This window comes from Triticum urartu, chromosome 2A, assembly GCF_056163025.1.
Source record: "Triticum urartu cultivar PI428250 chromosome 2A, HENAU_Tu73, whole genome shotgun sequence".
Lineage (NCBI taxonomy): Eukaryota > Viridiplantae > Streptophyta > Magnoliopsida > Poales > Poaceae > Triticum > Triticum urartu.
The window spans coordinates 428,031,871-428,050,017 of NC_141874.1; the positions used below are offsets into that span (position 1 = coordinate 428,031,871).

Genomic DNA, 18,147 nt, shown 5'->3' on the forward strand with positions numbered 1-18,147 from the left:
ATTGGAACTCTAGCAAGCATCCGCAACTACTAAAGATCATTAAGGTAAAACCCAACCATAGCATTAAAGTATCAAGTCCCCTTTATCCCATAAGCAACAACCCCCTTACTCGGGTTTAAGCTTCTTTCACTCTAGCAACCCACTATAAGCGAATCATGAACGTATTGCAACACCATACAGCGGGAATCCTTCTCGTGTGCGCGGCACGGAAGGCACCATAGGACAACACCAAAATAAAACATACAACTCAAACCAATCTAGATCATCAATCAACCCAAAGACAGTACGTTGAAAACAGCGTCAGTCCGGGTTAGTTCTAATCAAATCATACCAAAACCATATAAAATTTTTATAAACATGGCATTAATACTTCATAAATTATAGATACGTTGGAGACGTATCAGTAAACCATAGAAAATGCATAGAATGCCAGAAAAGAACAAAACTTGACATGCATCCTGGCCATGGTGATGCCATTGTGGGGTGGAAATTGGGTACGTTTGGTGGAGGTGAAAAAAGTGCTTCGAGAATTTCCCTACCGACAAACCCGAACAACCTAGTTGAACATGATGTATTTGTTGCCATGCACGAAATGACACCAAATTTTGCTTGCATGTGGGCATACTCATGACAGTCCCTCACATAAAAATTGAACGAATTTGAACACCGAACGCACATTTCGCCATGTCCGGCCTGTGTTTTAGGGTTTGTTCACCAGAAAAACCCTAGAAAATGCATGAAATGTCAAAAACCAATGAAACTTGGCATGCATGCTTGCCATGATGTTCCCATTGTGTGGAACAAATTGGGTCCGTTTGGTGGAGGTGAGAAAAAAGTGCTTCGAGACTTGCCCTACTGGCATACCCGAAAGGTCCATGTTGTACATGGTTTGTTTGGTGTCATGCATGAAATGACATCAAATTTTGCCAGCGGGTGGGCATGCCCATGGTAAGCCCCCACACAAAATTTGAGCGAATTCGGACACGGAATGCACATTGCGTCACATTTGGCCTGTATTTTATGTTTTTTTTTCACCAGGAAAACCCTAGACAATGGATGAAATGTCGGAAACCAATGGAACTTGGCATGCATGCTTGCCAAGGTGTTGTCGTTGTGTGGAAATTGTTTGGCTACGTACGTTTGGTGAATGTGACAAAAAGTGCTTCAAAACTTGCCCTATCGGCAGACCCGAATGGTCCCGGTTGAACATGGTGTATTTGTTGCGATACACGAAATGACACCAAATTTTGCGAGCATGTAGATTGATAACCATTTGTGTTCAACATCAATTGTTGCGAATTTGATAACAATTTTGCAAAAAGTGTTCAAGTTTATATAATTTTCATACACAATTTAAAATTCTAAAATCGCTGACAAATTTCAAGAAATGGTTAGGATATAAGAAAATGTTTATTTTGATTGTTAATGATAGAAATTGCAAATAACTGGAGCATTTAAATTAGGAAAGACTACATGCTCACAGATACACCCATGTTGCCTAGTCTAGCACACCCCTTTCAACTAATGGTTTTTGGACTATATATAAATGACCCCAACTTTTTGCAGCAGTCTGGCACAAACATATGAGGCATCAATACCAGGTTTGAACGACTTCCAACACTGCAAGTTGCGTCATGCTTGGCCATTTATCGACCATTTTTCACCGAAAAAACTACAGAAAATGCAAGAGTTGTTGAAAACTCAAACAACTTGGTATGGTGCCTTGAATTGATCGTACAAGGCCATGGAAAAATATCGAGGCCATTTCAACGATATCAGGAAATATTGTGCTCTCAGATGGAGCCTTCTGGTCTACGCGAACACTCTTCATTGAACATGGTGTTTTTCTGGCTTACCTATAGGCAGCATAATGTTCTGTTCATGGTTTTAGTTCCATTTCATCTGGTTACACGGCAGGAGGCATGAATCTAGGCTATATAATAGGGCAGTCTGGTTACACAGTTGTCAGTCAACCAAATAATCCGACCCATGGGTGGCCGAGCTCATGGACACCCAACCCGAACGGGCTGGGTATGGGTCAACATCTTCACCCTAAATAACATCGCAATGATGCAATATTTCAGCTTATTGGACCTCCAAAGGTTGAAGGTGCAACACACATTGTCTAGAAAAATGCATGCTACCCTAAAAAAAGTATATTGCATGCATGTCAGTGAATTGATTACGAGAGCAGGTTGTTTAGTACCACCTCGTTTGCTCTAGCGTCTAGTCGGTGGATCTCTACCATATAAAGAAGACTATGAGGGTGCTGGTTAAGAGGAAATGCATCAACCATGACATGCATTGAGCGAGTAAAATAAAAACATAATAAAATGCTAGAACCAATGGGTGCCCGAGTTGGTCGGGTTACTCGATGGGTTCAAGCATGGGTCACCCATGTGTAGGGTCCTCGGCGGGCGATGGACCCGACAAGGGATTCGGGCATGAGTCTGGGAGAGGTCGACCCGACCAAACCCGACCCGATTGCCAGCTTGAGTTGCCGGTTTTTAAAATTTTATAAAATGTCAGCCTAAGTTGCCAGTTTTAAATTTAAAAAAATGTTCATAGATTAAAGAAAAGTTCACAAGTTTAAAAAATGTTTGTCAATTTGAAAAAAAAAAGTAAACGAATATGACAAAAAAGTTCACGAAATTGAAAAAGTTCATGAATCTGACAAAAAAATTACCAATTTGAAAAAAGTTTGTGAAATCAGAAAAAGTTCATCAATTTGAAAAAACTTCACGAATTTGACAAAAAAGTTCATGAAATTGATAAAAGTTTTACAAATAAAAACATTCATTCATTTGAAAAACGTTCGCGGATTCAAAAAATAAGTTCACGGATTTGAAAAACGTTCATGAATTTAAGAAAATGTTCACAAATTTAAGCAAATGAAAAAGAAAAGACTGTACGTGGTTTTTTCTATGGATTATTATTAAAAGAAAAGAGTGTAGGTAGCTAGTCACTCAAACCACACGTGGACCGGACGGCATGCGTTTCCTTCGTTCCTTGAAACACGACTCATTTTTTGTTTTGCGTTTATTTATTTTTTAAATGAGGACTGACATGGCGACTCATGCGACGAGAACCTTTACGTCATGCGTACAGAGTACGTGGAATGAATTGTCCATCCATCTTGTGCATACGGACGTCTCCTTCATTTATTTACTGAAACACACTCACATGTTGTATTTAATATATTTTTTGCGTTAACTATATGTGTTTAACACCACGTGTGCGACTCATTTTGTTATCACGGGGACGAGAACGTGTTTTATGAAGAAAAACAAAAATAGAACAAAATCGAAGAATAAAAGGGCCAAGGAAAACAAAACAAAAACCAAACTGAGAAGATGCACAACAAAAAGAATAAAAGAAGTTACTGGGCGCAGCAAGTTAGTTGTCCTAGTTAGTTACAGCGTGTGGACCCCTCAAAAAAAGTTACAGCGTGTGAAAGTAAATTGAGAGCTTGAGAGTTTGAATCCTACCTCATGCACCTATTTTTTGAAGGTTAAAAAGGGAAAGAAAAATGGGCCGGCCCAAGACGAAGGGGTTGTGCCCTGGTGGGTATATATTATGGTTAAATGACCATATTACCTTTATAAGGTTTGTGAGGAAGGGGCGTATTATTTTTGATTTAAACTAGGTAAGTGCCCGTGCGTTGCACGGGTACACATATTATGTTGGCTCAACACTAATTGTGGATAACATATACATGTAGGATCCTCATGCACATCAGATGATATTGTTGCATTTTTACTGTTACCATCAGATGATATTGTTGTTCTTTCTATTGCTAAAATCAGTGTTCTTCTTCTTCCTCCTTCACCCACTATCTCTGTCGTAAAGATCTAGGTGTACGGCCTTTGTCAATGGTATAGCCAGCTCACAATCTCCCTTTCACCCCACTGTACAGTTTTTATATTTCACATTGTGCTGGTCTTAAGTCTCTCTCCCTCTAATAAAAGTGCAAATGTAACCATAGGAATAAATTTCCTTGCTCATCCTTGTTAGCAGGCAAATACTTAAAACACCAAGAAGGTTAAAGAGGTTTAATAATATATAGAACACAACACAAGGGCAAGAAAATTCTTTGCCCAATAAGTCAGCTTAGGGAAAGAAGAGCGACACCACTGCAAATGTACGAAAACATTCATTTATTAGGACACCTTTTTTCTTACAAATTACAAAGAAGAAACTACAGAAAACAGATGCAGCTAGCTCAAAAGTGAAGCAAACATTTGATTTATGCATGTATACACAACATGATCAAGTAAACTGCAACCTGTGATCTACATCGTTTCATATGAGCCCTCTAGCCGGCAGTAACCAACCACCTAGCATAATTGCAGCTACAATTTCAGAAAAATATAGGCACAAACCATATATCAAATTTAGTATAGTGTCATATAATTTAATCTATATAACAAAAGCTGCAAGACTACGGAAATAGAGGCTAAGCTGCCATGAGATCAGCGGACATGTTACAACCTACCGTGGAATAAAGGATGACAGCTCGGGTGTAGCACTGCCATCCTCCAACGCCACCCAGCACAACGCGCCGTGGCGCTCACACAGGCGCTCGTCCTCGTCCTCGCAACAGCTGACACGTGATCTTCAGTCTACACCCAACCCATCGCCTCCGGTTTCCATCACGTCTCCTGTGGTTGGTCTTTCCGTGCCCACGTGCTGATGACGTCGATGTCCTTCAACTTCTGATGAACAGTGAACTTCTCGAGCTCTTCCTTTCTGATGAACTTGAAGCTCCATTCGCCGTCCATGGGGAACTTCCTCGAAAGTCGACGATGTGCGGAGGCGGTGCCTCCACCCGCTCTGTCTCGCTTGCCGTGGTGAGGGAGCAGAGTGAAGCACACAATGGCGTTGACATATCTCTGCCCCTGCCGGCGTCTATGGTCGGAGCGGAAGAGTTAGTGACCACGTAGATGAGGCCATTGGGTGATAAAAGCTGCACTACCGTTGAAGTTTCCGGTCAACTTCCGCTTCCCCTTTCTGGCGACGGCTAGCATGCCCTTGCGCGCCTCCGCCGGAATCTCTGACCATCGTCGTAGGACGGCGTAGCCCTGCGGTTCTTCAGATCGGGCCCCTGACAACCACCCCATCATGATTTCTAGGAGAGATAGGAGAGGGGATTGGATGGGGTGCGGTGCCGGTCCGGGGAGACAGGAAACGGGGTGGAGACGCTCCACGGAAGAGGAGGAATAGAAGGTGGGGAGGGCTCCACGAATGGGAGGCATAGATAGACCACAAGAGAAAGGCAGCGTGCGGGGTCTTTGCTTGATTACCTACCGTGATTTCCCGTGATTTGATTAAGAAAAGAGTGATCTGATTATCAAAGATTGATTTGATTACCAAAAATGAAAGCGTATGAAGGGGTCGCAGGAGGAGGATGGACGAAGGGCGGGCGACGTAAGAGGGGAGACGGAACCTTGCGTTTCTTTTAGGTAGTAGAGAAAAAAGTTTGATCGAGAATCGGCGGGAAGTGAAGTAAAATGCACGCTTGCCTTTTATTACAAGAAGAAATATTCGGCGTGCTTAAGGAGCCTGCGTGCAACAAGGGTTGATGTGTAAACTATGTTTAAGTGCGCCACAACGCCGTGAATTAGCAAGGTGATGTCTACTTGATAGCTCAATACAATACTGCTTGCAGCCCTCTGGTTAATTAATCTGCGTCGAAAATGACCCGACCGTTCCAACTGGTATAAAAGAAGATGGATCGGGGAGAGAAGAATGTAGATTTCACGTCGACTAGGCCGATCGGTAGAAGAAAAAACTTGTGCGTACGTATGGCCAGATTAACAATGTGGAGAGGCAGCAGCTGCATCCTTAGCCTGTTGGTCGTGATGTGCGTTGGGGCCTCGGCAGCACGATCGGCTCCGGAGGAATCGCTGGCGGCGGCGAACGGCACGTGCCGGTCCAGGGTGGAGCCCTTCGGCTACGGATGCGAGGAACACACGGTACTAATTACTCCAGTAACCAGGCGCGTGTGTTCATCTCATCATGTTTGATTAACTGACGGAAGATTAATTTGGCGGTTGCGTACATGCAGGTGACGACCCAAGACGGATACATCCTAAGCCTGCAGCGAATCACGAGCGGCCGCAGCGGCGAGTCGGCGACGGGCGGCGGTGGGAAAGTGCCGGTCCTGCTGCAGCACGGCCTCATGATGGTATACATATAGAGTACTACGAAAAAGCAACTGTTGGATGTTAATTATGCTTGCGATAGCAAGTGCAAGTGATGACATTTGTTTTGTTGGAATGGCAGGACGGGATGACATGGCTGATGAACTCGCCCAACGAGTCCCTGGGTTACATCCTAGCGGACAACGGATACGACGTCTGGATCGCCAACACGCGCGGCACTGTCTACAGCCTCGGCCACACATCGCTTTCTTCCAGTGATCCGGTGCGTTCCGTGCACGTACATCCTCTCATTAGAAGATGATGTGATGTGCACTCTCTTCTTTGTTGTACTATAGTACTGTAATATGTAATACTAATGCTGGATGAGAACCCCCACAGGCCTACTGGAACTGGTCATGGGACGAGCTAGCCAGCAACGATCTCTCGGCGATGCTGCAGTACGCGTACGACCATTCAAGCCAGCAGAAGGTGCATTATGTGGGCCACTCGCTGGTAAGTCACAAAACAAAACAAAATAGGAGTACTCACCAGGATCTCTCTCAGGGCATCCCGAGTAGATTAAGAAACCTGTGGCATCGTGTGTGAATGCAGGGGACGTTGATCGCGCTGGCTGCCCTGAGCGACCAGCAACAGCACGTGTCGATGCTGCGCTCGGCTGGCCTGCTCAGCCCCATCGCCTTCCTCAACAAGGTGTCGTCGCCCTTGGCGCTGGCGGCGGCCGACGTCTTCCTCGCCGAGGTAATTATGTTTGATCTGATTCCGAGAGTATCACATCACACTCACACGACATGAATCAAAAATAACACTTATGTTTGTGATGGCAGGCTCTTTACTGGCTAGGAATCGATGAGTTCGATCCAACAGGGTAATTTAAGCATTCTCCATTCATTCTCTTCTTCTGAAATTTTGTCTGTTTTGTAACTCAACTGACGATGGCTGGGAACTAATGAGAGATCTCTATACAGGACTGCTGTTCACGGTCTGCTCACTGACATATGCAAGCTACCAGGGGTGAACTGCTACGATCTCATGTCATCGTTTACAGGTATCTGCTTCTATCTCTCCGTTTGTTATTATCACTAACTGAGTAACTGGTCGGCGTACTGAAAGCAACTATTGGTCGACCAACAGGCGATAATTGCTGCCTCGACAACTCCTCTGTCCAGACCTTCCTCGCTCATGAGCCACAGGCTTCTTCAACCAAGAACATGGTCCATTTGGCTCAAAGTGAGTACGCTCTATCTCTTTTCAGTTTTAAAAAAATAAAAAAGTGAGTGCGCCCAGCCACAGTCGATATACCCTTTTTTCCGTCGAAAAAGAAGGAAGGAAAGAAAGAAAGAGATGAAACAAGATTTCTGGTGTTAACGTGGCCCATATAATTTGACCCAACAGTGATCAGAAGAGGTATAATCGCCAAGTACGACTACGGCGACGCGAGCGACAACATCAAGTACTACGGGCAGGCGACGCCGCCCGTGTACAACGTGTCGGCCATCCCCGACGACTTCCCTCTCTTCCTCAGCAGCGGCGGCAAGGACAGCCTCTCGGACGTGCAGGACGTGCGCCGCCTCGAGCAGGCGCTCAAGTCGCACGACAGCGACACGCTCACTGTTCAGTACCTCGCGGACTACGCGCATGCCGACTTCGTCCTGGCTGGGAACGCCAAGGAGAGAGTCTACGGGCCTCTCATGGCCTTCTTCAGGCTCCAGTACAAATGACGTGGACCCACGCCGTGATTGCACTTTATGTGTGATTCGTTCATTTAGGATAGGAGTGGTCATACTTGTAAATCATTTGATACTAGCAAATACCTAAATACTTATTTTTATGTATATAGAAACGACAGAAATTATCTTCCATGATGCCGCAGTGGCACCATCACCATAGCCGGCTCCCTTAGAAAATGATACGTGAAGCGTAAACTGAATACTGGACTCTGCAACTTGAGAAGAGTTACATCTGGATACAAAATGTGGTGGCCTTTGAAATTGTTCAATAAGTGAGGCATACTTTGCTTTTCATCAAGAGAAGATCGCAATCAGCATAAGCTTCTATCGAACTCTATGTGGCAGGCTAAATCTTTATCTTTACCTACTAATAAACCAACTATTGCTTTTGGCCGTCCGTCGTCGCGCGATTTTGCATAAAAGCCCCTATGTTTCCGAGAAATCAATCCGCCGTCCTATTTTAACTGGTCAATCGAAAAAACGTTTCGTTCTTACAAAAAGGTCCCTGCATTCATTATTATTTTACACGTGGTGCTACTTTGAGTGCTAAACAAAGAAAAACACGCAGGCACAAGCACGGGCTCTCGTCCTCGCGTACGGGTACTGCTGCGCCGCCGCCGCCGCCGCCATGTGCGGCAGCGCGGCCGATCTTTTTCTCCGACCATCCGCCACCTCCCCATCAGCCTCCAATCTTCTCGGGCGACACCCCAAACTTCCTTCGCTGCTCGCCCCGTGCGTCGCGCAGTGCGGGATTCGTCGTCGGCCCGCCCTCCACAGTTCCATTGCATCCCCTTCTCCAGCGTTATCTCCAGCCACTGGTGACTCTAGCCACCGCCCTCCCATCCTCCTCTCCTGCAAGATCGAGGTAACCCGGGAAGGGACAGCAAGACGACACTGTGGGGAGTCAGATCTAGGAGAGGCAAGATAAGGATGGCAGCGACACGGGGGCATAGTGCAGCATATGTACAGATGGGTTGAGCACTCACAGCATTGGTCCATGATCATGCATACTGTTTTCATACAACGGTACTTGCAAGGTATGAACAAATCTGTGTGCATCAATCTACCTTCAAGTGGAGAGGATTGATTTTTTCTGCAATTGTTCAAATTGGAAGTAAAAAATCAACTCTGCATGCTTACTCCCGATCTTACCTTCAGCACCTGATTAACAAAATACGAGTCTCTGATGTGGGAAATTTGATCTAAATCTTGACAAAAACGAACTCAAAATGATTAGGAGGGACTACCTATGCATTATTAGTGTATTAGGAAGGGAATCTGTGCCATACAAGTTAGTGCCAATGGGAAGGCGATCTCTAAGGAAAAAGTAGCTCACTTATCATCGATAGAAGACACTGAAAAGTAGTTCACAAATAAGTGATGGACGGGTCTCAATTATTTTCAGGAGGCCATCATGTTGACAAGAAAGCTGCTGCTCACCCTATTTTTACAACCAGAAAAATGCAATTCTGCAAGAAAGTAAATGTAGGAATTTTTAGGGTGCATCTATACAGGAAACATGTGTGTAACAACAGTTTGATTTGGAAGTTAGAAGCAATGAAAGTTGTAAAACCAAAGCAGCATTGTGCACCTTGTCAACATGAGTGTAATTTGCCACTTCACCTTGTGCACCTTGTGGCCTTCAACAGCCAGGTTCTCCTCTACTGAATGTGCCTCTGGTGAGATAGTAATACTCTCCTGTGCCTGCACACTTTCAGCTCCATAGCTCCCACCAATTGCAGCTGTTGTGTAGTAGTCTGATGCCATTATCCTGTCCAGTTTAGCCCTCATCGCACCATCTATAGCCAAAAGTCACATGTGTCAGTCAACAATCATTTCCAATCAAACAAGATAACATATCTACTATATCAGTAACATTCACAAGTAAAAGAGGAGCCAGGGTAGATCGGCTCATCGGCGCGGGCGAGCCAAAAGCGGGCATGCTGGCCACAGGCCTGGAGCGCGTCGCGAACTCGCGGTAGGACACGCTCACTGCGGAAGCAGGGAGAGCGGCGCGCATGGAGGCGCTTGAGCTCGCCGATGATGGCGGTGAAGCTGGGCTTGGAGCGCATAACCTCCTTCTGCTCCTGGTTAAACCTCTGGCCGAGGCAGCCGCCTCATCCATCTATGTGATGCGGTTCTTCTTCTTGCGCACATACCGCAAGAGGTCATGGCCATGGCGACCGTGCGCCGCCAAGGTCGACGACCACAGCCAGGGTAAGATGGGACCAAAGCCAGGATGTGGCGCTCGCCGCTCGGGGCAGTGCATAGACGACGCCGGGGAGACCATGCTGAGGCGTGGGACGGTGGGAGTGTCGAATCCACTTGGTAGAGGAGGTAGTGTGGGCTGAGATGTGCATGAGGGGTGCTGGAAAGCGACGGTTCTCACCGTCGGCGGCTGGAATCGACCGGCAGCCGTGAGGTGGAGAAGGGGATCGAGGACAGCTTCAGTGAGAGAGTTCGGGAGGGAGGAGAAAACGGGACAGATGGAGGAGAAAACACAGAGACACAGGGGGCCGCCCAGCGCGTGGCACCTGAAAGTGCGTTATATCGACTAGAGGGGGGTGAATAGGCGATTTTTATGAAAGTCTTCAAAACATGGAAGTTTCGAAGACAAACGATAGAAATAAACCTATTACCATGCAGCGGAAGGTAGACTACACTAGGCAAACCATAGTCAAGTATTCAATGAAGTGAAAGCACAATGACTAATAGCAGCTAGGTAGTAAGGATCAGGTAGGAAAGATATTATGAAGCCAATCAGAACAAGCAGTCACTCAGTGAAGACAAAAGATAGTGCAATCATACAATGACTTCACAAGGACCAACAGTAAGTAAAGGGGAGGGAAGGATGAAACCAGTGATTCGTTGAAGACAATGATTTGTTGGACCAGTTCCAGTTGCTGTGACAACTGTACGTCTGGTTAGGGCGGCTAGATATTTAAACCTGAGGACACACAGTCCCGGACACACAGTCCCGGACACGCAGCTCAGGACACCCAGTCCTCACCGTATTCCCCTTGAGCTAAGGTCACACAGACCTCGCCCAATCACTCTGGTAAGTCTTCAAAGTAGACTCCCAAACCTTCACAGACTTCATTCACCGGCGATCCACAATGACTCTTGGATGCTCAGAACGCGACGCCTAACCGGCTGGAGGATTCACAGTCCTCAAGTGTAATAAGTCTTCAGATCACACAGACAGGAAGACTTAAGTGATGCCTAACACTCTTTGGCTCTGGGTGGGTAGGGCTTTATCCTCGCAAGGAATTCTCTTTCAAAGGCTTCGAGGTGGGTTGCTCTCAAACGACAAAAGCCGTACTCTAACTCTAAGCAGCCAACCGTTTATGGTTGTAGGGGTGGGCTATTTATAGCCACTAGGCAACCCGACCTGATTTGTTCGAAATGACCATGTGTCACTAAGGAACTGACACGTGTTCCAACGGTCAGATTTCAAACACACACGGCAACTTTACTTGGGCTACAAGCAAAGCTGACTTGTCCGACTCTGGACAAGATTTGCTCTCATAGTCTTCACTCGAAGACATAGGTTTTGGTTAAGCATCACTTCAGTCATTCTGACTGTTTCTCTTGGACCCCACTTAACAGTACGGTGGTTCCTATGACTCAATAAAGAAGAAAAAGAACTACGAAAGATCTGAGTCTTCAAGCTCCATAGGCTTCATGCGATGTTTTTTCTTGTCATAGTCTTCAATGTGAATATCTTCACATACCACCTTTGACATCAATGTCTTCATACATTTTTAGGGGTCATCTCTGGTAGGAAAACCGAATCAATGAGGGACTTCTACCTGTGTTATCCTGCAATTCTGACAAACACATTAGTCCCTCAACTAGGTTTGTCGTCAATACTCCAAAACCAACTAGGGGTGGCACTAGATGCACTTACAATCTCCCCCTTTTTGGTGATTGATGACAAACTAGTTGAAGTTTTCAACGGGGAATATAATATGTGAAATTGTAAAGGATAAGGAATTGTCTTCATAAGTTGCAAGGGCTCCCCCTGAAGATGTGCATATAAGTAATTTGCTTTTGGAATGCAAATGCACATGGCAAGTTATACTCGTGGAGATCCTCTTCAACTTATGATGACAATTCATTATGCATGTGAAGGTATGTGAAGATAATGACATGCATAATGGAAAATGGACGTCTGCAAAATGATCTAAGTGCGGAATTTATCGTCGCATATGCAGAATTTATCATCGCATCACAAAGTAGCAAATAAGTAGCAGACGACCATCGAGTTTAGGTGTTACAACTCAAAGAACCAAATGTATCAAAACGAGAGTTGTAAACACTAGGCAAAATATAAAGCAACCGCCCATGTGGACCCTCTTGAAGACTATCAAACTCATATGCTTCTCCCCCTTTTATCAGTAAGGACCAAAAAGGTTGAAGACATAGAGCATCTACTCGTTCCCATGAAGAGTAGGTGAAGCAGCAGGGTCGTCGGTGGTGTTCGGCGATGCAGAAGAACTGGGAGCAGTGTCGAAGCATGCTGAAGGAGGGGGCGGTGAAGTAGCATCGTCTTCATCCTCGATCACTCTGGCATTCACAGTTGCCGCAGAGGAAGAGAACTCAGAGTCTTCAAGAGATGGAGTTCGTCGCAGCACTGCCCTTCGAGGAGGTGTGGAGTCAAACTTGAAGCGTTCAGAGAAGCCATCCTCTTAAAGATCATCTTGAGAGCACATAAGCGTCAGCCATTTCCATGTGCATCGAGAGGTTTCATGGGTAACAAAGGCATTCTTGGTGGCAAGATTGCGAATGCGGTTAACATCCACCAAGAGGCTTTGCATTTGGCGCTTCAGCCAGTCATGATGTCTATCCTGTTTCTGATGAAGAGCCACCAGAAGCTCTCGGTCATTGAGAACACGAGATCGCTTCTTGGGTCGTTGGGCAATAGTGCTTTCGGTGGCTTCAGTGAGGGCACGATGAGGTGCACGTGTAGTTCCAGCCAGAGGATAAACACGAGTGATTGCTTCAACTCCTTCAATGTTCTGAGAGAAACTTTGATGCTCCGCATTCTGAAGACTAAGAGGCTCCTTCGCAGGCTCAGGATAAATGGCTTCAATGGACATATCCACATCAGGCAGAAAGATCCGATAATTACGAGCAGATGGCTGATATGAGATAGCGAAGTGGAGTTTAATCAGTCGCATTATCCATGGAGCGTAGAACTTCAAGCCAAAGAGATCAGAGCCTGATGCAGCAAGTTGGCGGATGAAGAAGTCTTGTGCATTGAAGCATTTGCCATGAAGAATATAGAAGACCAAAGTCTTCATTGCACCTTCCAGCTTGGCATGTGGAGAATGTCCTTTGATGGGCCAGAGAGTTCGCCTTATGATGTGATAGATAGTCCTTGGCAGATACTCAAGGTCTTCAACAAAGAACTCCTTAGGATATGCAACATCTTGTGGCAAGGGCTTCATCATACTGAGCATCTGACTCATGTTTGGTTCAGGCTTCTGAAAGATGCTCTCCATAGCTTCATTGTGAAGCTGACAGCCAGGTTCGTAGAGATCGCCAGGAGTGGGCAGACCAGTGGGCTCAATGATATCAAAGGCTTTGGCTTCGTGATGCATTTCCTATCATCCACTCCAGGACCCAAGTCTTCGGATCTCTGTTATACCCACGGATGTGAAGTGTGGCATAGAATTGGAGCAGCAACTCTTCATTCCAGTACTCTTGGTTGGTGACGAACGGTAACAATCCAACCTCTTTGAAGCAATCCAGAGCTTCTTCCAGACAGGGCAGACCAGCTATTGCTTCGGTGTCAAGACGCTTATGTGGGAAGATGCAACCTTGATTGTACAGAATGCAGGAGTAATAGCTTCGCTGCGGATAGCTCCAGAACCGATCAGAAGATATTCTTTCCCTTGAGTAGGGGTTCTTGGAGCTATTGAACAAAGTGTTGTCTGCTTTGAAGCCGTTGACACTGAAGGATCCAGATGCTGATGCAGGACCTGGAAACCTGGGCAACCTTGGAATTGGCTTCTGTACCAGAGGCCTATGCTCAACATGATAGTCAAACTGAGGACCAGTAGCAGGCGCAGGAACAGAAGCAGTAGCATCATTGGCTTCGCTGACTTCTGGTTCTTGGGTTGGTGTAGGCTCCACATTTGCTTCAGCCATGACAGCGTCAGTGGCTTCATTGGTGTTGGTGGTGGCAGCCTCAAGATTTTCTACCTCCACTTGATGAGCTGGAGGGTCGGGCACAGACACGTTCTCCGCGAGAACAGCTTTGTCAGTAGTTGGGGGTGTGGGGACATGTTCTTCTTCTTGGGTGTCATCGGCTGATGCAGACGGAATGTCTTCAGTAGCTTTAACTTCAGACTCGGAGACTGGAGGCCTTGGTCCTTTGCGAAGCCTGCGTAACGCTGGCGACGCCTGTGTAGATGGAGTTGGCTGGGCCTCAAAGTCATCTTCTTCTTGTGCTTGTGGGTGATCAGCCCATGTTGTATTCTGAGCAATTGGCGTCAAGGGACGACCAATGCTGATGAGTTCACTGTGCGTAAGCACAGGCGATGATACCTGTTGGTGCTCGATCTGAGAAAGGACTACATTATCTTCAACATTGTCATGGTGACCAATGTCTTCAGCAGCGGTAGGATCAGCTGCTGGAAAGTCTTCAGTTGCGTGAGCCTCTGTGAAACCAGGCTCATGGATAGTTAGTTGGCGCTCTTGAAGTTCAGTGGCAGGGCGAACCATGGAGATGGGTTCAACAATTAAGGGCTCTGTGGGAGCAGCCCGTTCCTTCTTGGTCTTCCGCTTCTTGGAGGGAGCAGCATCAGAGACTTCAGAATGTTTTCTCTTTCTGGCTTCAGCCTCAGCAGTCCTCGTCTTCTTTAGTTCTAAAGCGGTTGACCTGGCCTTTGGCTTCGAGCCAGTCATGCTAGTTGGGAAGACAATGGGATCTGCTTCCTGCCTTGGTGCGTTGGGTTCGGCCACAGTGGGCTTCTTCTTCTGCTTAGCAGCCATCCTGGGATCAATGCCCGGACGTCCAAGGGCCTTACGCTTATCAGCCTCGTTGTAGCCTTGCACACACTTGTCAGCCAGGCTCTTCATGCGCTCACGAGAACCCTGAGCTTCTGCACGTTTCTTGAGAAAGGCTTCTTTGAGCTCGTGCAGCATAATCTTGAAGTTTTTCACCTCTTGCACGCTGAGCTTGGCCATATGCTTCTTGAACTGAGCTTTCTCAAAGTCAATCTTTTGCTTCAGTTCGACGATGCACTGAGCGAGAGTTAGCTCTGAAGCAATGGCACCATGGAAGGCGACACTGAGGCCAATTGGAAGTTGCAGATCTTCGAAGCTGAGGTTGGGCGTGTCAAACCACTCATCAATGAAGTTGTGGATGATTGCCACGTCAAAGAGAGGCAGATCATTGAAGATTTCTGCTTCTTCTTTGCTCTTGATCAGTTGCTCAAGAGCGTCATCTGCAAGATCTTCATCACTGGACAGATCAATGGCATCGTTGCGCAGAATAGCAGCAGCATTCAGTTCTTGGCCGGTGTGTGGCAGAGACATCTTGACTTTCTGGGGCTTGGAGATGCGTGGCAAATCTTCAGACTGCATACTGTCTTTAGGAGGTGCAGTAGCCAGTGGCTTCGCCCGTGAGATTTTTGGTGCAGAGGCAGGCTTTGAAGCTTTAGGCCGCTTCAACTTCTTTGGCTTCGGCGCTGCAGGCGCTTCATCTGATTCAGCGTCATCTGCAGGCTTATTCACGGCTGTCCCTTGAACCACGATATGAGTGATGAGACCTTCCAAGTTGTAGAAGGGCCCAAGAAGACTGGGTTCAGCTTCGCGAGTTCCATCGGCACGGGGAGCAGAGGGACCAGGGTTGAAGTCTAATCCCAAAGACTTCTTGTTCTGCTTCGCTGAGTTCTTGGCAAACTGGAAATTGCGCTTGAACAGATTGTCGTCACAACACCATAGTAGTGACGATGGGTGTGCATCTGCAGGCTGTGGCCCACGGACCATGCAGGGATAGAAGCCTTATTCAATGGCTTCTTCTCTGGACCTGGGTTGAAAATTCTTGTATAGGATATCTCCCCACGGTCGCTTGATGGCATTTTTCTCAGCATATTCCTGGATCACAAACCGGTATTTGAACCATTGTTCTGCCCAATATCTTCGAATCCATTGGATTCGGGTCTTGCGCTGATTGTAATCCTTTTCAGGATCTGTCTTGTAAAGCTCTGAGAGGTCATCAGGCAAATCTCTTGATGTTCCCCCACGACGCTGTCTGCCACCCTTCCTTACTGATTTCTCTGCAGCCATGAACTTCAAACTGAATGGCTTCAACACGTTCAAAGGCTTCAAAGGCTTTCGCTTGCTGGACAAACAAGAACTGGCTTCGGGAGAATTTATATGATACTGTAAGAATTCTGCAAATGAATGCAGACTATGAGAACCAAGGGATTCTCCCACGGACATGTACCTGTGACAGCATTAAGGTGCGAGGGAAGGGGAAGAGGTCATATGCATTCTGAGAAGATTTTGAAGATAAATCAGTTTAGAAGACATTGACCTCATCGTGCGAAGACATTCACTCATAGATAAGGAGTTGGTTCCAGATTTGTACGAATCCACGGATCAGTACAAGTGAGGAATCTAACTACTTTGTGAAGCATAAGTGAATATACTAGGCATATTATGAGATGCAGTATGAAGTGGATCCAACATGTGTGAACAAAAACCACTTGTGGTAGAAAGTGGCGAATCTGTAGGATCAAAGGGGCCGTAAAAAGGAGGTTTTTATTTACCACACAAGGAACTGCTAGACAGAGTGGAAGAGGAGGCCGAGCAGTTCGATCGTCCGTGCCCTAACTTGGCGACGGAGGACACCTACGACGACGGCGAAGAAGACGATGTCCGCGGTCGGCGTGAAGACGGCGTCGGATAGGTTGCGGCAGCTAAGCGCTTCGTCGCCGACGTCGTCGAGGGCTAGCGGTGGCGCTAGGGTTCGTGCGAGAGTGGAAGAAGAGATAATGACTGTGGTGTGGCGTGTATTTATAGGGACAGGGGCGGCTCAGTGTTATTAGACAGGTGCCCCTGGCGATTCACATCTGAGGAACACGTGGCCATCATGCAGCATATCGGAGGTTGTTCCACGTCCCACGCACGCCTGGATTGTCGGGTGGTCGTTCCCACTTCTCCGGGTTTCAGGTGAAGAAATTAGCATTGAAAGCGGACTTAATGTTTGTCTCTGTATCTTCTGCTGACAAGGACGCAGAAAAGACATTTGACAGTTTCAAGAGAATGCATATGATTTGGAGAGATAGAGTTTGAGATAGAAAGCATAGAGAGGTTAGGGTCCGATCACATTCACTTAGTTCAAAAGATTCAACAAGACATAGCTATAAGTGAATGCTGTAGAGGACAGAACACTAGTATATATATATATAATCAACATAGTGAAGATAATCATGAAGACATGTTGAGATTGAAGCCAGACCAAATGTGAAGACATAGCAAATGTAACGCCGTGAGTGAAACACTTCAAACAGAACATTTGGTGGTGGCGTTACCCACCGTATAGGAAGTATTAGACCCAGACACGGCGCACAATTATCATGGCGTTCCGAAGTCAAATTCCTCATTAATGTATTCACACTTAGAATGCATGTCTTCATTGATTGAAGATATACTTTACTTCATGTGTTGCACATCTAAGTCATCAATATGCATAAGTGTTAGGATGTGTGCCTGATCACAGGACATTTGAGGATTCCAAGATATTTAGCTCATACCGTAACTTGCAAAATCTCTTTTCATCCAAGGGCTTGGTGAAGATATCCGCCAATTTGTAACGCCCTCGATGCGGCTATATCTCCTACGTGTCGAGGCACGACTTAGAGGCATAACCGCATTGAAAGCAATGTCGCAAGTTAGGCAATCTTCACAACATCCCATGTAATATAGATAATAAAAGGGGAGATACATAGTTGGCTTACACTCGCCACGTCAATCAAAGTAGATAAATAGCATTACAACATTCAAACACTCATGGCCCGACTACGGCGCCAAAATAAAAGATCAACCCAACATGCGACACGGTCCCGATCGCCCCAACTGGGCACCACTACTGATCATCAGGGAAAGACACATAGTAACGGCGTGAGTCCTCGTCGAACTCCCACTTGAGCTCAAGCGCGTCATCTGGAATGGAGTCATCAGGCCCTACATCTGGTTTGGAAGTAATCTGTGAGCCACAGGGACTCAGCAATCTCGCA

The 18,147-nt window shown here is 46.3% G+C and overlaps 1 protein-coding gene across 1 annotated transcript; it reads left to right on the forward strand.

Moving 5' to 3' along the window:
- The first annotated feature begins 5,819 nt into the window (after window positions 1–5,819).
- On the forward strand, window positions 5,820–7,897 carry LOC125541621 (triacylglycerol lipase 2-like). The gene is made up of 9 exons (XM_048704983.2): window positions 5,820–5,975; window positions 6,068–6,187; window positions 6,286–6,426; window positions 6,543–6,656; window positions 6,756–6,902; window positions 6,989–7,029; window positions 7,130–7,209; window positions 7,296–7,391; window positions 7,557–7,897. Exons 1-9 carry the CDS (start codon window positions 5,820–5,822, stop codon window positions 7,880–7,882), a joined length of 1,221 nt encoding a protein of 406 aa, XP_048560940.2. The 3' UTR covers window positions 7,883–7,897.
- The last annotated feature ends 10,250 nt before the right edge of the window (window positions 7,898–18,147 follow it).